Here is a 20,455-nt window from a genome sequence, read left to right on the forward strand (position 1 = left end):
CATGTTTTGATTTGGAATAGAATGTGTAGTGTTCCCAATGCATTTGTGTGTATGGAAATAAAAGCTATTAGAAGGATTTTGAGCTTTATTCACTTTTTTAAACACAACTGTAGGTAGGTGGTGTGAAATAGCACATGAATGCCAGGATCCAAGGTTTCCAGCAGAACATTGCCCAGAGCATTATACTGTCTCTCCCAGCTTGTCTTTTTCCTATATTGCATCCTGGTGCCATCTCTTCTCCAGGTAAGTGACCCACACGCACTCGGCCATTCACATAATTAAGATTTTTTTTAAAAGTGATTAATCGAACCCACTCAGTATATTTTTAATATGTGTAAATAAAGATTGTCAAATTAATGGGGTGTTAGGAGGAAGGGTGGATCACGAGTTGGACTTCTTGCCCCCTTATTTCTTTGTTGCCTGCTCTGGTTCAGTCCATATTGCTCAGGATCCTCCTTATCTATACTGTCGCAGGTCCGGAGTCTCTCTTGTCAATGTTCATTATGATGCTCCATTCTTAAAGATCTTGCATGTTGTTGGTGTTGGTTCTGTGAAAAATCATGTTGATAATAACATGTCATTCTATACCCGGTGGTCCCCCATGTCCCCCTTACTAGAACCACCAGTCAATACTTTAAGCAAACTGGAATTACCCTGTGACAGCCGTGCTTTGCTTTCTATTCCCTCTTTCTATCCCAGGCATCCTCAAACTGCGGCCCTCCAGCTGTTGCAAAACTACAACTCCCAGCATGCCCGAACAGCCTACAGGTATCAGCCTACAGCAGGGCATTGTGGAAGTTGTAGTTTTACAACAGCTGAAGGGCCGCAGTTTGAGGATGCCTGTTCTATCCTATGGCCTCTCTTACCCGTTTCCCCTCTTTTCCTCCTCTGCTGGGTGGGTTTCTTCTAATCACTTTTTATTGATAGTTTGTGACATGTCCAATCATTGATCTTCTTTAAATCTTGATGTTATGATCTCTAAAAGAAAATGGAAGCAGATGAATTACATTTTTGCTTACACATAATCTGTACTTTCACGGGATGACGTTTATCACAAGGGTGGATCTAACAGATACAAGTCTGGGATTGGGGGATGCTCCTAGCGGGCGGATTAGGGGCTCATGAATACTTACATCTCATTTTGATGTTATAATTTTTTCAGTTGTTTTGAACTTGATGTTAAAGTCTGGAAAACAAAGGAAGCAGATAAGGAAATTGCTGGAAATATACAACCTGCACCCAGCACCTACACATCTACACAAAGCCCAAAGGCGGCCATGGCACTATTGAAAGTGTAGGGTGTCCCTGTCTGGAGAGGGTCTCATATACTCACGTTTTATTCTGATGTCTTCCCAAAGCAGCCAAAAATTGTTCTAAAGAATCTAAAAAAAAAAAAAACAAGTGTGAGACTCACATGAGAAGAGACCAGTCTGATGATGACAGTGGTGATTAGTGATTAACGTTAAAATTGGAGAATTCAGGATAAGGTGGAAACCAAGGGATGGGGAGACCTTCCAGTCCCAGGACCCATCTCACTCTCTCTCACACATCCTCACATGGTGGTTGCATGGTCTCCACTCTTCCTCAGTCTCCAGTCACTCCTTTGCCCTCTTCCACAGACAGGAGTGTAACTTTAAAAAGAGGTAAGTGTGTCATTTGTAGTTCACCTCCTTACATGAGTCTATGAGCCCTCGGTGGAACGAAGAATAAAGAAAAAACATTTTCTACCTACCTGGATGCGCGTCTCCCCTCTGCACGGTCTCTGCTTCTGCTGTTGGAGAAAAATATGAATTTAGCACAAATATTACTTCAGTCCAGGAAATAATATACAGATCTTAAGTCATGAGAACAAGGGCAATCATCTTTACAAATCCAAAAAGTAGTAAAGTGAGGGCTCCATGGCAATGTGTGGAATCTTTGCAAAATTTGTGCACCATTTTGCCTAACATACCGTAGATCCTGAAACTCAAGAATTTACAGTGACCAAACATCACCTTGGACTCATGGCCTACATGTCGTATAATTAGAATTGGTTTTTTTTTTCGTGTTTATTACTCACATGTTTTTGCCATTGCTCCTCCTCTGCAGGTATTTTGGCATCCACCATTGTCTGGTAGGTCTAAGGAAAAGATCCAGAAACATAGACTCAGATGCATGAAATGAGTAGTAACTGTTCACATTATCAGTTTTATCCATAGATTTTGTCCTATGTAATGTCCTGGAAACACGGAATGAGGCGTCGCTCAAAGCGGCAAAGGTTGTGATGAGTCTATGGGCACCAGTCATATAAATCCTGATCATTCTATAAACTTACTTGATGGGATCTTGAGTTGTCAATACCAGTTTAGCCTGAGCTGTTATAGGCCTATAACAGAATATAAAGCTCCAGTTAGAACCAGTGGGAAACTCACATATGAAAATATAACAGCTTCCATAGCAAAATTTATATTTCTTAGTAGATGGGTACAAAAATAAAGCTTCATCTAGAGTCATTCATACTTTGACCAACTGGAAATCTACATAGAACATGTCTCTCCGATAATACAAGGGTCCATATACTAATAAATGCTACACAATTGTCATCTGTCCATGGTAGTTATGTTCTTAGCTGGATATACATGCGGCCATGTTTTATAAAATCATCAGCAATGTTCACATATAATGTAATGTTTCTATATAATGTTCTTATTGTATATGGATGTTTTACTTACGCTTCCTTCCTCTCAATGATGTTCTCCTTCTTTGTCTCCTCTTCCATGGTCTCATCCTTCTCACTATTGGACATTAAACATCTTATAAATAAATCTTTTTATAATGATAACTAGTGTTGAGCGCGAATATTCGAATAGAGAATATTATTCGCGAATATCGCAACTTCGAAAATTTGCGAATATTTCGAATATAGTGCTATATATTCGTTATAGAGAATATTCGCCATTTTTTCCCATCTGAACAGTGAACACATGATTCCCCCCTGCTTCTTGCTTGTGGGCCAATGAGTCATTGGCCCGCAAGCAACTTAAGCAGGGAGGAATCATGATGACTTTAGATGGGAAAAAAATGACGAATATTCAAAAAAACGAATATATAGCACTATAGCACTATATATTCGTTTTTTAGAATAGTCGTCTTTTTTTTATCCGGTACAGTTGTTTTGGCATACTCCTCCCCAACAAGCGTCCCCGTCACCATGGGAATGCCTGGTGGTTACAATATACCATTGGATCTGAGTTTTCACGATCTGAGTGAGATTGTGAAAACTCAGATCCGATGGTATATTCTAACCCCCCCAAGCGTTCCCATGGTGAAGGGGACGCTTGTCGGGGAGGAGTATGCGAATATAATGAGGCCGTAAGGTGCCCAGAGGGGTGCTATTTTCATTCAAAAGGTGGCCAGGAACGCCCTCGAGTGCCCAGGTCCGCCCCCCTACAGAGCCCAAGCATGCCTCTCTCTCCTCTCATACACTACGCCCCCAGCCTTGCCATTACTCCTCCCCGACAAGCGCCCCTGTCAACATGGAAACGCCTGGGGGGTTAGAATATACCATTGGATCTGAGTTTTCACGATCTCACTCAGATGAAAACTCAGATCCGATGGTATATTCTAACCACCAGTCGTTCCCATGGTGACGGGGACGCTTGTCGGGGAGGAGTATGCCGGAACAACTGTACAGGATTAAAAAAAAGATGAATATTCTAAAAAAGAATATATTCGCTATAGTGCTATATATGAGTTTTTTCGAATATTCGTCATTTTTTTCTACCTGTACAGTTGTTTCACTTCGACATACTCCTCCCTGACAAGCGTCCCCGTCACCATGGGAACGCCTGGGGGTTAGAATATACCATCGGATCTGAGTTTTCACGATCTCACTCAGATCGTGAAAACTCAGATCCGATGGTATATTCTAACCATCAGGCGTTCCCATGGTGCTGTACAAAATGACGAATATTTGAAAAAACGAATATATAGCACAAATATATAGCACTATATCGAATATAGTGCTATATATTTGTTTTTAGAATATTCGCAAATATAACGAATATTCTACAAAAAAAATCGCGAAATATCGTGACTACGGCCCCTGCCGCTCATCACTAATGATAACCAATATGGAGAGAGGATAATAAAAAGACTAGGGTGAGATGTTCATAAAGACACAACACAATAGAGATGACAGGAGACAAATTCTATGTACTACCAGATAAGTCAATTACAAAAAGCTAAATAATGGTTGAGTCTAGCACTGTCACATCAGCCATGATTATCCTCTATACTTACAAGATTGTATACAGTCCCGGCCATTCTGACACTTCTCCGAATCTTCCAGGTCTATAATATAAAATACAGCTCCTGTTCATTGTCATTGACAAAATATAATTTATTCTTTTCCACTTTCTATTATATTATTATAGATTATCCTCATTGGTGTCTGTTATTTAGACATGATGCCACCCACACCGGAGTCTACTCCTATATCAATCTACAAGAACGACTCATATCCTGACACTAGAGGAATAAGGCGACTTCTGAATAAGACATATACCTTAATACATGCTTAGCCTCCGCCACCATCCTCTTCCATCTGTGGGAGAAAACACAAAGAAATGTCCAATCAGATCACTGCTTGTCATATACAGTATGGGGCCGTGTATGACATATATGATGACCTAGACTATTGGGCCCCTGTGTCATATGTCATTAATTATATTATCAGATATATATATTTCTGAATTTTTATTGTTTATCCTTTAGAGGATTTCACACTATATTTTTAAATCATTAAATTCCAGTATTAAAGGGAGTTTATTATCAGATTATAAAATACATATATATGATTCTTAGATGTTGAGGAGCTTTGTCTCCTGGGAGATTATATGGTAACTATAGGTTCTCAATTATAACAACAGTCTCATAGATCAACTGTTCTAGTTGCCAATAGCAACCATTCCAAGTGCAGAATTCTATTAGGTTGCTATGGACAACAACAATTTTTTTGTTAGACAGCTTCTGATAAATGAGGTACTTGTTAGGGCAAGCAGTCAATATTCTACACAATGTCTTACATCATCAGATCTTCTTCCTCATCCTTCTTCTCCACCTCCTCCTTGATGTTATTCTCTGCCTCCTTCTCCTCCACCTCCTCTATGTTGTTCTCTTCTGCCTCCTTCTCCCCTTTCTCCTCCATGTTGTTATCCTCCACATTGTTCTTCTTTACTTCCTCCACCTCTATCTCCTCCATGATGTTCTTCTCCACCTCATTCACCACTTCCTCCATGCTGCTCTTCTCCACGATGTTCTTCTCCTTCATCACCTCCTCCACAATGTTTTTCTTCACCACCTCCTTCTCTACCACCTCCTCCGCCTCCTTCTCTATTCTGTTAGAGAATAAAGAGGACCAATGAGAATCAAGAACAAGATATATCACTGAACAACAATCTGTAACTCATCTTCCATACAGGCTTCATTTACACTGGACTAATGGATCTGTCTAGTTTACACGACCCTTAAACCCAATATCTACTGATCAATACTAATAGTTAATCTATAGCCTATAAAGACTTGTATACGTACCCAAAACCTACATTACCCACACAATGATACCAATACCCAACCGGCCCCTTTTTCCTAAGATGGGGGTCACACACACAAAGACCACTCATTGGTTTCCAAATTACAACACAATCTCGCAGCCTCACACAATTTCCACTGACTTTTACGGGGTGAATAAATGAGTATTTTAGGGCGTCACAGGTTCAACAGACAGAACATTTATAATAAAGATATGTTTACCTCGCACTAAAATATAAACTCGCCAACACTAATTCTAGAAGAGAGAAAAACATAAAACATTTTACATAGAATACATAACTATTTCCATATTTTATAGGATGGATTAATTAAAGATCTGAGGAAGGTTAGGGCAGGGAACCTCAGACATCTGCACGTTACATGGGGGAAAATAACAAAAAATTATGAACACAACTGGGCCTAAAACACAGTGTACCTACCTCCAACAACAACTACAAACCCTCAACGGAATGTCAGCTCTGCAGCTCCTTATATAATGTGCATGAGGTCATAATGGGCCTGACCGCCGTGGATTCTGTGACATCACAAGCAACAGACAAGACTGGGCAGCCAATCAAATTCAAGATTACTAAAACCTTGTACAAGGGATCACAATGTCATTATTTCTATACAGTAAAGCACAATAGTATATTAATATGACAGAACATAATAGTATATGTATTGTATGGAGGGAGGGAGGGATGGATATTCAGGTATACAGATCAGCACATTATACTGGATATAATACTACTTACTGTACACGATATGGACCCGGCGCTTTATCCCTCTGATATTCACCAGATAAACTACAGGATGAATACATTATTTTCCATATAAATCTGTATCCAGAAGAAAGTGTCATTGTATAAATGATGGGGGTGTTAGTTGGGTGATAGTCTGTATATACAGGATACAGAGTCGGAGCCAGGACCTCTATTATGTGGCTGGTAGCATTGATCATCAGGGCGGCCTGTCTCCGGCAGAGAGACCTGATGGCCATAGCTTCCAGCGGTGTGATCGAGGTCTTGGCTCCAATTGTGGATCCTCATGAAGTGAACACAGGCAATCCTGTATATAGACACAGAGCCACAGGTTCTCTGCCCCATACTGCTCCTCAGCTTCCTGCTATCTCTCATTATGTGAAGTGGAAGGGGCTCTAAGGAATTAAAAAGATTATCCAACCCTGATTGATGACATATCAGCGCTGAGGCCAGTATTTGGCTGCAGCGGTACACATGACCACAGATGGGACGTCACCCTTCAATGTTTAGTAGATGAGAGTCCGATAACCACAGCCGCCTCCTCTACTGCTGATGACGGAGCTGAGGCAGGAGGAGGGAGCGCCCCTGTGGATAGTTGTGGTAAAAATTACTTAACCTGATCAGGGACTGTCTCCATTCCATCAATACATCTACTGACTGTATGTGTATTGTCTACACTATGATTTAGTTTTTCTAATGCATCTCATTTATGTAAGCAGGATATATCCACTGCACAAGTGAGTGTGAATGTGCATGTGTCCCCTGTGTGAGCCGTGTTTTCGCCATGTGTCCTTTATGTGAGCTATGTGTGCGCCACTGCCATGTGTGCGCCACTGCCATGTGTGCGCCACTGCCATGTGTGCGCCACTGCCATGTGTGCGCCACTGCCATGTGTGCATTTTTGGATCTATGTTTCCTTGATTATTTATCTGCCAAACCCTGCAGGTGATTGAAGATCTGCTTCCAACAAGACTTTAATCATCTTTTGCCATAGCAGCCAGTAAAATAAATATCGGCCATGTATAGCAGCAACAAGATGTGGAACCACAGAGCTCAGCAGAGCCCATGCTCGCAGTACAGTCTGAAAATCCACACTTTAACAGGAACACTGCTATCTGGACACTACCGCTTCCATCAGAAGGCAAGTGCCGACAAATGGGGTGTGTATGCTGTGCACGGAGCGGTAAGTCTTAGGCACCTTTCACACGGGCGAGAATTCCGCAGGGGTGCAATGCCTGAGGTGAACGCATTGCACCCGCACTGAATCCGGACCCATTTACTTCAATGTGCAGATGAGCGGTGATTTTCATGCATCACTTGTGCGTTGCGTTAAAATCGCAGCATGTTCTATATTCTGCGTTTTTCACTTAACGCAGGCCCCATAGAAATGAATAGGGCTGCGTGAAAATCGCAAGCATCCGCAAGCAAGTGCAGATGCGGTGCGATTTTCACGCATGGCTGCTAGGAAATGATAGGGATGAGCAACCCCGGACCCCATTAAAGTCTATTCACTGTATTATTTTCCCTTATAACATGGTTATAAGGGAAAATAATAGCTTTCTTAATACAGAATGCTTAGTAAAATGTGCCTTGAGGGGTTAAAAAATAAAATAAATTAACTCACCTCATCCACTTGATCGCGCAGCCGGCATCGTCTTCTTTCTTCTTCTTTCAGGACCTGCAAAAGGACCTTTAATGACGTCATTAATGTCAATTGAGTGGATGAGGTGAGTTATGTTTTTATTATGTTTTAACCCTCAATGGACATTATACTTTGCATTCTGTATTAAAGAATGCTATTATTTTCCATTATTACCATGTTATAATGGAAAATAATAAAATCTACAAAACACCAAACCCAAACTTCAGTGAAGAAGTCCGGGTTCGGGTCTGGGTACTACTTTCAGTTTTATCTCATGCGCGTGCAAAACGTATTGCACTCGCGCGGAAAAAACTGAACATCGGAACGCAATCGCAGACAAAACTGACTGCAATTGCGTGCCTACTCGCGCGGGTTTTCCGCAATGCACCCTGAACGCATACAGCCCTCACCCGCGACGCCCGTGTGAAGGGGGTCTTACTCTACTTATATGCAGGAGATCGCACGTTTGAAGACATCTATTAAGTTAGAGTAAAAGAGCAACACTATCCATCATACTGCCATACATCAGCAAGGATCAGTATACTCAGGGAGATACCAGAGCCGCAATCAGGACAGGGGCAATCAACCGAATACATTGTTACAAACTGACTGACACAAAGTGTATCTTATCAATTCCACCTGGTAACATACTTAACTGTTATTGACTCACTGATTGGAATAACTGCGATCCATGCATTTATATTATCATTGGACATTATACCTAAAGAACTATCATAATCTTTATATTTTTACATTGAACTCTTGTTTATTATTGATCATATTATTTCTCATATTTGGACCTATTTATGTTACAATATTTGCTGGGCCCACAGCCTATATGGTTGTGGACTAATTATATATTTGTGCATATATTTTATATTTAGTATTTTATTGTATAATATTCCTGATTAATAAATATACATTATATATCCCTAGAGGAACTCACTATTTTTATTTAGTTATATTGAACCCTTTCTTTTTCTGTTGGCACCAGAAAAGTGAGAATCCTCAGTTTATATTTTTATTTAATATTTTTTTCATTTATCGCATATCCAAGATTTCCCAAGTGAGCCATTTTCCTTTACTCTGCCCATTGCCTAGCTATACACACCCAATCTGCCCAGTCTCCTTTGTGCCTCAACACATTAGTTATACCCCTGACGAAGCTTGACTGAGCGAAACCCGGGTTGGGTGATTGATCCTTTGTACATTGCTCGTTTTTACCTGTATATTGTGAGTATAATAAACCCTGTTTTACTCCAATTCATGTGACGGTACTTCACTATTGGCTGCATTCTTGGTGTTCCATAGAAGCCTGGAAGGGAGAGGAGGAAAGGCTTCGACTGGCCTGTTTGCTATCCCATGTCCGCGATTATTTGACTGGTTTCGAATGTGGAATTTCTGCTACTCCTGAGGCAGCGCGGTCCAACAAAAAGAACTGTATAGATTAAATTAAATGATCTGGACTGACATTCTGCTGTTTGGCCACAAGATGTCGCTGTTTCCAAAACACAGCTAACAGACTGCATATATTTTCATATTCATGAGAGGTGAAGTTTCAGAGCCTAGGGAAGAAAATGAAGCATCCATTTTAGAGGAAGCTGAGACTGAGAATGAGGAACTGTGTGAGCAGAGAATCCGACGGCATCCAGGTGTGAGAGCATCCCTCAGATACCAGAGCTGCAGCTAAGTGAAGCTGATCGTGTTTAAGACCCTGATCCTGTCCAGAGGAACTAGGATTGCTTCCAGAACGCTGATGAGAGCTGAGGAGCAAAGCTACATACACTGCGGTACCGCATACTTGTTGGAGAGGCATTTGTTCTGTTCAGAGTCACCAGCGGATGCAGAGCATTTTCCTCCCGCGTCCATAGGAGGGCGCCGTGCTGTGCAGCACAAGGGTCTCAGCCTTCGGGTTGGGTGTATGTAAATTGATTGTATGTTCCCAGCATTTTTTGGTTGTGTTTATTGCTACATTTAGGTAAAATTATGTTTTGGCAAAAGCTGGTGTTGGGGTTGCTTTCCTCATTCGTGACTTCACTGTATCCTGGGAAGCCCACCCCGGGACATGGCTAACAACTACTGTGAAGGGGGCATATGTGGGTATAACTACTGTGAAAGGCAGAATGTGGGAATTGCTACTGTGTGGTGGCATAAAGAAAGAACAATTACTATGTGGGTGCATTAAGAAGACTGAGTGGGATTGGGTATGTATAGTTATGTTTTTGGCGGAGTTAGAAGCGTGGCCTAGTATGAAAACGTTTGCCACAGCGTGCTACGTGAGTCAGACATGTTGTCCTTTTTTGTGAGTTTCAAAACTTGAAGGGACACTGACAGGCCCTATAAACATATTTCGATATTCCTATGCAGCCATAGGTCTATTAAAGTGTATTACAATCACATAAGAGTACCCCCTGTCCGCATTTTAAACCATGTAAAAACAACTTTATATTCATCTGTCAATCACATTCCTTTGTGCCCATGGGGCGTTTTTTCTCATACCTTCGTGCCCAGCCGCGCCCCAACTGTCGATTCCTACCGCCGTCCAGCTCATTATTATTCACTGCGCTGGGCAGCTCTTACATTGCCCGATCCTGTCAGATCCCGCACATGCCCGATAGAGACCTCCATCGGACCATCTGCGCATGCGCCGGATACCTGAATCCGGCACCCTCACAAGCCGGAAATTTAATGAGCCTGCGTCCCTTATTCTTCTATGCGGCTGCTCTCTGTGTCTCCTGCGCAAAGTGCCTTTTGCGCTGTGGCATTAGAAGAATTCTGATATCTCTGACTTTTAGTCTAACCAGACTGTCTATTATGGGGTCATGAAAAAACCGTTTTGTATGGATAAAAACACGTTTATTCAAACCATTAAGGTATAAAATCATAAACTTCACTACATATGGTGCGATGATCTGGCAATGCGATAATCTGGCGATATCTTGTGTGCCGTTATTCTAACAATGTCACATCAAAATATATGCAAAAATAGCAGCATTAAATATATAGAAAGATATATGGGAACAATAAAAATAGAAATGATAGCAGCATGAAATAACGAGATAGCAATTGCAGCTATGTTCTAGCGTGCCGGTGTTCTGGCGATGTGCCGGTATTCTAGCAATATCTCATCAAGATGATGACAATATAACAATGTCTATGCTAGTTGTAGCAATGTTCCAGTGACACTGTTTCAACAATGTCGGCACTGCTAGTAACAGTAGCAGCAGTAATAATAATAAAGTGCAATATGGTGCAACGCTGATATAGCCGCAATAGGATTTTTCCTTAATCTTCTATGTGCAGCGATATTTAAAGATAAAACCACGGCAGTTCCTCAATAATTACGGTTCCTCCGTAATTTCACTATTGCTGATGTATAAACCTTATTTGCTTTGCGAGAAAGTTCCTTTCTTATTTCACTTATAATGTGTAAAATGACTTACTCACGGTTTGTCTATCTCCGTACGTGGCGTCCCACACAGTTTTAGAGAACAGACTGACCCGTATCCCGTTGATTTTAGAACCTCCGATCGCAGCTGTCATCCAAACTTGGCGTCCCACGTGTTATGGCGGCGTCTCTGTGTTACTCCGGATTCTTCCGCTCGTCCGTGGATTAGTAGTGGGTTCGCCTCCTCAATGTGCTGCCGGTCTTCCACATGTAGCGAGCTGGGAATGGGGTCAGGTAGCTGTGAATATGTTTAAATTCTTCTTGGAGCGCTCCACCGATATTATTCTGAATAATGGTATACTTGTTCACCAGACATGTTTCGGAGCATGAACTTGCTCCTTCCTGAGTGGTCAAGTATACCAATCGCACAACAGTTATTTATCATGTCAAAATCGTCCGTAAAAATAGGAATGGAATCCTGGATCATCCCATTGAGGTTTTTGGTTTTTTTCATTATACTACTCCAAGTTGAAACGGCTATTCATTCCTACTGCATATCTCCAGTACATTTCATTCAATTATATTAAAATTTTATTATCATTCATTTTATTTATGTTTATAACAATGATATATAAAAATAATTTAAATATAATAAAAAAATATATATAATAAAAAAATATATAATAAAAATATGTGTATACAAATGTATAAAAATGTATATATATGAAAATCCTTCAAAAAGCTTCTTGAATATTTTATCAAAAGGTTTTTTGAAAGTCTTTTCAAAAGTTTTTTCAAAAACATAAACAAATCCTCTGAGAAAGTGTGTGGTTGTATAGGAGGCCCCTTGTCAAGGGAAGACGGGGGTGCTGATAACAAACAGAGACCCCCGTCGTCCGTCAGCCAGGGGCGTCCTATTTATAGAAAACCGAAGATTTTGAGTTCTGCATTCAAACCACTTGGTTGGATGGTATCAAACTCAAATATCCTCCTTGATTCTTGCCGGGACATCGTGGATATATGATCACCTCCCCTCCAATGTTTTGTCACCTTTTCAAATGCTATGAATGTTAAACTTGAGGGGTTCTGATTATGGTGGTGTTTAAAATGTCTGGATAGGGTATGTTTTTCGTAACCTTTCTTTATGTTTGAAACGTGTTCCGCTATTCTTGTTTTTAGTAATCTCTTGGTGCGTCCTATATACTGTTTGCCACAAGAGCATTGAATTATATACAGTACATTACTGGAATTGCACGTCAGAAGATCTTTTATTTCCATCTTAAAATTATTCTGAGTGGATTGCACTTCGGCGGTCTTTCTTTGGAAGGTGGTATGTTTACAATTAGAGCATTTCCCACACCTATAAAATCCTTTTAAATGATTCCAATGTTGTGAAATCCCTTTCTTTCTTATTAGATTAGTCGTCGGTGCTACCTTGCATCCTAAATTTTGGGCTTTTATATATACAAACTGAAGGTTTCTGGAAATCAGCGAACCTATAGATTTGTCATCTAGGATATGGTGCCAATATCGCTTGATAATTCGCTCCACTTTCTTATATTCAGAATTGAAGGGTAAGAGGATCCGTGGAGTTTCTTCTTTCAAATTTGTGACCCAATTTCTATTACTTTCATTCATATTAATATTTTCATTTCCATTTCTATTTTTAGATTTGAAGAAAGTGATTCTATCTTTCTCTCTTATTTTGGATAGAGGTTCCTCTATTATATGTGGGGGATAGTTTTTGTTTAAAAAACATACTTTCATGTCTTCGGCTTCCACTTAAAACTGTTCCTACTTAGTACAGTTCCGCTTTAGCCTGCCAAATTGTCCCGTCGGGATGTTCAGCAGCCATCTTGGAAGATGGCAACTGGTAAATAATATGTAACTATTTCTTGATGTTGGCTTTTGAAAAGTGCTACATATATATCTACCTTCTTCTTTCTTAATCAATAAATCCAGAAATTCGGTCTCTACATCGTTTATATTAGTAGTAAATTTTTAGTTCAGTGGGTTATTATTAATGGTCTCTAAAAAGGTCATAAGTTCCTTTTTTCCACTTTTCCAAATAAAGATAATATCATCTATAAATCTCCGCCAGAGCACCAGGTCCTCTCCCAGTCTTGGGCCTATGTAGATATCGTCCCAATTAGCCATAAATAAATTAGCATAACCGGGGGCAAACTTGATGCCCATGGCGGTCCCCCTTATTTGGCGAAAATATTCAGATCCAAAGAAAAAATGGTTATGTGACAATATAAATTTTACTCCTTCTTCCAAATAATCTATCTGTTCTGCACATAATGTACTGTTTTTTTTCCAATTGTGTTTTCATCGCTGCAACTCCCTGTTCATGGTTAATTACTGTGTATAGAGAGTTCACGTCCAGTGGCGTAACTACCGGCAGCGTGTGTGACAGTTTTCAAGTTAGTTAAATATGATCGATTCTTGTCTTAATGTTCAGGGCCCTTTCACAGCAGCAGCGGACCAGGCCCCCTCGCTAATGTGATCTAATATTACTGTCTCCTGACGTGTCTGGGATTCGAACCCACAACCTCCATGTACCATGTATCAGAGGCAAAGCATTTACCCACACAACCATAAGGGCTGCATTGCTACTGATTGAAAAAATATGAGACTTCTACTGTTATAGCTGGCTAAGTGTACATCTATACACATGATAGCTGCCCCAACACACCCAGCACTGCTATATCTCTATATGACAGCTGTCCCAGCACATTCAGCTCTGCTATATCTCTATATAAGATAGCTGCCCCAGCACACCCAGCTCTGCTACATCTATACACATGACAGCTGCCCAAGCACACATAGCACTGCTACATCTATACACATGACAGCTGCCCCAGCACACTCAGCTTTGCTATATCTCTATATATCTATTTACTGTATAGCAATACTTAGAGATATATAGATGTAGCAGAGCTGGGTGTGCTGGGGCAGCTGTCATATATAGAGATATAGTAGAGCTGAGTGTGCTGGTGCAGCTGTCATGTGTATTAGATGTAGCAGAGTTGGGTGTGCTGGGGCAGCTATCATATATAGAGATATAGCAGAGCTGAGTGTGCTGGGACAGCTGTCATATAGAGATATAGCAGTCCTGGGTGTGTTGTGTATAGATGTAGACTTAGCCAGCTATAACAGTAGAAGTCTCATATTTTTTCAGTCAGCAGCAAGGCAGCTCTTATGGCTGTGTGGTTAGGTGCTTTGCCTCTGATACAGAAGGTCGTGGGTTCGAATCCCAGCAGAAACTTTTCTGAAATACAAGCACTGACTCCATATATGGACATACAGGGCGGGACACAGGAAGAGGCTGCATCGCATCGCTGACATGGAGGTAAGTATAAGTGTTTATTATTATTTTTTTAATACCCGACTGTTACTGCCATGGGGGGAGCAGGAGGCACTTGATACTGGCACAGGGGGGTTGGCACCTGATACTGGCAAATGGGGGGGGTTGGCGCCTGATACTGGCACATGGGGGGGAGAGGGGTTGGCTGGCACCTGATACTGGCAAATGGGGGGGGGGAGAGGCACTTGATACTGGCACTTTTACATGGGGGGAGGAGAGAGGCACTTGATACTGGCACGTGGGAGGGGGGGTTTGGCACTTGATACTGGCACATGGGTGGGTTTGGCACTATAATACTGGCACATGGGGGGAGAGAGGCACTTGATACTGGCACTTTTTTGGGGGGGAGATGGCACTATGATACTGGGACATGGGGGGGAAGAGAGAGGCACTTGATACTGGCACGTGGGGGGGGGGTTTGACACTTGATACTTGCACATGGGTGGGTTTGGCACTATGATACTGGCACATGGGGGGGGAGGCACTTGATACTGCCACTTTTTTTGGGGGGGAGATGGCACTATGATACTGGGACATGTGGGGGGAGGAGAGAGGCACTTGATACTGGCACATGATGGGGGGGCATCTATGGGGACACTTACTGGCACATTATTGGGGGGTATTATGGGGGACACTAGGCCGGCAGCCTATCAGAGGCCGGACACTGAGGGGCATCTACTGGGGCACTATATATGGGGCATTTTATACTGGTACATTATGGGGGGCACTAGCAGGAAGGGTGGAGAGGAGCACTATGGGGGAATTTACTGGGGGCACTATATAGGGGTATTTTATACTGGGACATTATGGGGGCACTATGGGGACATTAGCTCAACTGGGGACATTACAAGGGGGTATTTTTGCACTGTCACATTATAAGGAGAATTATTTCTACTGGGGGGGGGGCATTATGGTGGGCTTTATTACTCCCCCATGGTATGAGCCCCTAGTAGCAGGACCAGCCTCTCCCTGCTCTGCTATCTCTCTGCCCCTTCTCCAAATCCTTATTATGAAATCTTTCTTATTAGGATAAAGCACAACATCAGCTCCGCCGAGCCCCCGACCAAAGTGTGGAAGTGGCGTCCGAGATCCCCAAGGGCCAAGTCAAGTAACTGTAAGTTTTCATATGAAATATGTTTATGTTATAGACATATAGCCTACACTGTGCCACACAATGTACAGTATACCGCTACACTGTGCCCCACAATATACAGTATACCGCTACACTGTGCCAAAGGAGTGGGATTTACACAGGAGGAGGGCGGTGCGAAGCGCGCTGGGGGGGCCCGTACAAATATTTGCTGTGGTGCCCAGTCACTTCTAGTTACGCCCCTGTTCACGTCTAACGTACCCATAATCCATTCTGGGTTACATTCCAGTTTCTCTAGAATTTCAATAATTTGGGTGGTATCTTTTATATATGAGGTGATTTTTTTCATATATTTCATATACTGTGACAAATTCGAAGTTAGTGACCCGATGCCTGAAATTATAGGGCGACCCTGAGGGTTTTGGGGATCTTTATGCACTTTGGGGAGGCAATAAAAAACTGGTAGTCTACGTTGAGTTTTGGAAATGAAGTCATATTCCCGTTTTAGTAGGATGTTTTTCTCTAATCCATTTTTGCAGTATTGTAGGAGTTCCTGATAAAATTGTTCATCTGGATCTCCTTTCAATTGCACATATGTTGTAATGTCCGCCAGTTGTCTCAAACACTCATTATTATATTGTTCTGCATTTATTACTACTATTGCCCCCCCCCCCCTCCCCCCTTTATCCGCTGGGCGTATTACCAAGTTCTCCTGTTCTTGGAGTTGTTTGATAGCATATTTCTCCTGTCTTGTTATATTGTTTTTTGGACCTAGCCCTTCGTTCAGGTTTCATATATCTGAGCTTACACACTGTCGGAAGGCTGCGATTTCATGGCTTATTTCCTGTCTAGGGAAGTTTTTTGAGGTTTCTTTTAATTCTGTAAAATCAAGATAAAGGACGGCTCTGCCTCCTGGTTTGAGATGGTAAGGTGCACCTATCTGATGTCGCACTCAAGGCACCAAAATATTATAACAATAGTAAAGATGGGCACTCTAATATCCAGAACCACCGAGTAGTTTGTTCATAATATTTAATCAGAATAAAACAAATAATAACAATATCATAAAATACAATCAATAAATCCAGTATCTAAAATAGGCCTACAAACAAAATATGAACAATCTTATAATTAATTCTAATAGCCGCTATAGATGGGGTAGATAAAACTGGTGATATGCTGCCACCAGAACAATCTCCGGTTACAATGGTTGAATAAGTCGGGCGGGTATTCAATAGGCACCTGCAGATAATCCCCAAGTGATGTGTTACACAAAGAAAAATATATAAACGTGAAGTGCAATATAATGCAATAATCCAAGTGCAATATAATACAAATAAAACCAAGAAAAGGGGGTAAAATAGAAATAAATAGATTATAGGATGCTGGTGATCACTATTTTCGTGAAAAAAGAGACAAAAAAGTCAATTTAAATTGTGCAATGTTGCTGTATATGAATAGGTGATAGTCAATCACTATTTAAATTGCATATGCTGCCCGTGTTCAACAAGATTTTGTAGTGGCAATTCCACAACTGTAGCTAATACCTCCGGGTATAGCTATTTTGTTCCAATGGTCTGGTCAGTGTTAAATGCTCTCCATGATCAACCAGAGAAAATGCAGAGAAAGTGCAATGTCAATTATTTAACAATCGCTGTGCCTTGTAGTAGTACTCACGCTTGATGATATAGTCCGATCTGTAGCGTGGCTGTAAGAAGGCTTACCTCACATATGATATAAGGAGGTACCTTGCTAGTATGTCTTGACTCTATGGTCCGCTTTCGCTGTTAACCGCAGTTGTCCAGAGCCGACCGTGGTTCCCAGGTTTCACTCTGGTTGAATCAAGGGCAGAATCTGGATGCGTCTGCACTGGGCGTTTCTCACTGCTCCATGTGGTTGGTTTAATTATTCCAGCTGATTTCTGCTATCCATGTGTTACCAGACTATGGCCAGTAGATCTGGTATTGATTTGGTGGAAGCGCTTTTTCTAGATATCAATCATCATATTGAAAATCTAGTTCTGCCGGTTTTCTGCCAGGATTAGTTTCTTATCCGTCCACGCCAGACGCGTTTCGAAGGTTGGACTACCTTCTTCCTCAGTGGCTTTTTCTGAGGAAGAAGGTAGTCCAACCTTCGAAACGCGTCTGGCGTGGACGGATAAGAAACTAATCCTGGCAGAAAACCGGCAGAACTAGATTTTCAATATGATGATTGATATCTAGAAAAAGCGCTTCCACCAAATCAATACCAGATCTACTGGCCATAGTCTGGTAACACATGGATAGCAGAAATCAGCTGGAATAATTAAACCAACCACATGGAGCAGTGAGAAACGCCCAGTGCAGACGCATCCAGATTCTGCCCTTGATTCAACCAGAGTGAAACCTGGGAACCACGGTCGGCTCTGGACAACTGCGGTTAACAGCGAAAGCGGACCATAGAGTCAAGACATACTAGCAAGGTACCTCCTTATATCATATGTGAGGTAAGCCTTCTTACAGCCACGCTACAGATCGGACTATATCATCAAGCGTGAGTACTACTACAAGGCACAGCGATTGTTAAATAATTGACATTGCACTTTCTCTGCATTTTCTCTGGTTGATCATGGAGAGCATTTAACACTGACCAGACCATTGGAACAAAATAGCTATACCCGGAGGTATTAGCTACAGTTGTGGAATTGCCACTACAAAATCTTGTTGAACACGGGCAGCATATGCAATTTAAATAGTGATTGACTATCACCTATTCATATACAGCAACATTGCACAATTTAAATTGACTTTTTTGTCTCTTTTTTCACGAAAATAGTGATCACCAGCATCCTATAATCTATTTATTTCTATTTTACACCCTTTTCTTGGTTTTATTTGTATTATATTGCACTTGGATTATTGCATTATATTGCACTTCACGTTTATATATTTTTCTTTGTGTAACACATCACTTGGGGATTATCTGCAGGTGCCTATTGAATACCCGCCCGACTTATTCAACCATTGTAACCAGAGATTGTTCTGGTGGCAGCATATCACCAGTTTTATCTACCCCATCTATAGCGGCTATTAGAATTAATTATAAGATTGTTCATATTTTGTTTGTCAGCCTATTTTAGATACTGGATTTATTGATTGTATTTTATGATATTGTTATTATTTGTTTTATTCTGATTAAATATTATGAACAAACTACTCGGTGGTTCTGGATATTAGAGTGCCCATCTTCTTTTAATTCTGTATGCACATATTTGTGATTTTTTTTTCTTCATATTGTGAGATTGGGTTTTTCAAAAAATATTTCTTTAAACACAATTTTCTAATTAATTTTTCCACTCCAATGTATGCTTCAAATTTACTCACCTTTGGGTTTGGGTTCAAATTTTAATCCTTTATTTAATACCCTAATTTGTGCATCTGATAATTTTATATCACTGAAATTAATAATGGTATCTTTCTTCTTTATACTCTGTGATAATTTTTTCCTCCGTCCTCTCCTCTCCGTGTCTTCTTCTGCCTTTCTCTTGTCTTTTCTCTCTGTGATATTGTCTCTCTAAATCCTGTTCTCGTATGGGTATCATCCATTGTGTATCTTGTGGGTATTGTGTTCTGTTTGGTTGGTGATTCCTGAAGTGCTGGTGTCTGTGTCGAAGATTATATTGGTGTCTCAGTGGTGAAGGTAAATGGTGTGTCCTGAATGGGGGTGAGTGTTGACGTTTCTGTGAGTCTTGTGATTTCTGTCGTGTCCTTGTTCCAATGTTGGTTGGAAAGTGCTTCATATTTATTTGTGACTGGTATATTATACCTATTCTGTTGAGTACTTTCTAGGATTTTTTCTTCTCTTTTCTGTGTATTTTCTTTAACCTCCGATTTTCCTTGCTCTTCCCTACGGAGATCTGCTCTCCTATTATTTTTATATTTTTTCATTTTTTTTGTTTAGAATTTCCTGTTCTGTTTTATCTAAACTTTTGCATAGTCTCTCTTGCCATTTGATAATCTCTTAATTTTTTTGAAATTTGTCTATTTTTACCTTTATTTGATTTATTTTTTCAGTTGTCTGTTCTAATATTTGGGTTCTTCTTCTCACTATCAGTTTTGTTAAAGATATTGATTGTGTTAGTAACAGGGTATCCCATTCTTCATTAAACTCGGTACAGCAAAGATCTTGAGCTCGAGTTTTAGCTAAAAGTAACCCTTTGGGGACTTTACCTATTTGTATGTATTGATTGAGTGTTTTGATTTCCCATCTCTGGCGTAGCTGTTTCTGTAGAAGATTTTCTACCTCCCTAAAAACCTCTGATTGCATCCCCATTGGTTAAATGTGAACTCTTCTACTTTGAGTCTTTTAGTTTCCACATGATCCCATATATCCATAGTACCTGTGGGAGCTCTGCCTTATGTGGGTGAAAAAATCTTAGAATAATGTATGTGTAAGGCAGCTTACCACTGGTATTTTTGGAAACAGGTCCTCTTGCCCAGGTTGACTCACCCTTGTCAATTGAATTTGTAAATAATGGTAGTAGTGACGGGCAGGCACTCTAATTATGGGGTCATTAAAAAAAAACGTTTTGTATGGATAAAAACACGTTTATTCAAACCATTAGGTATAAAATCATAAACTTCACTACATATGG

The 20,455-nt window shown here is 40.8% G+C and overlaps 1 protein-coding gene across 2 annotated transcripts in view; it reads right to left on the reverse strand.

Moving 5' to 3' along the window:
* Positions 1-455: 455 nt before the first annotated feature.
* Positions 456-20,455, reverse strand: part of LOC120999480 (ring-infected erythrocyte surface antigen-like) — a 65,642-nt gene continuing 45,642 nt past the window's right edge. For both annotated transcript variants that reach the window (XM_040430392.1, XM_040430393.1), the window contains exons 4-11: positions 2,712-2,774; positions 2,315-2,365; positions 2,060-2,119; positions 1,733-1,771; positions 1,334-1,382; positions 1,134-1,186; positions 867-978; positions 456-548 (exon numbers count right to left, since the gene is read on the reverse strand). In XM_040430392.1, coding sequence (XP_040286326.1) covers positions 1,337-1,382; positions 1,733-1,771; positions 2,060-2,119; positions 2,315-2,365; positions 2,712-2,774 — 259 coding nt within the window. In that variant the 3' untranslated portion in view covers positions 456-548; positions 867-978; positions 1,134-1,186; positions 1,334-1,336. The remainder of the gene's footprint in view (positions 549-866; positions 979-1,133; positions 1,187-1,333; positions 1,383-1,732; positions 1,772-2,059; positions 2,120-2,314; positions 2,366-2,711; positions 2,775-20,455) is intronic.

The sequence above is a fragment of the Bufo bufo genome, chromosome 4 (genome assembly GCF_905171765.1).
Source record: "Bufo bufo chromosome 4, aBufBuf1.1, whole genome shotgun sequence".
Classification (NCBI taxonomy): domain Eukaryota; kingdom Metazoa; phylum Chordata; class Amphibia; order Anura; family Bufonidae; genus Bufo; species Bufo bufo.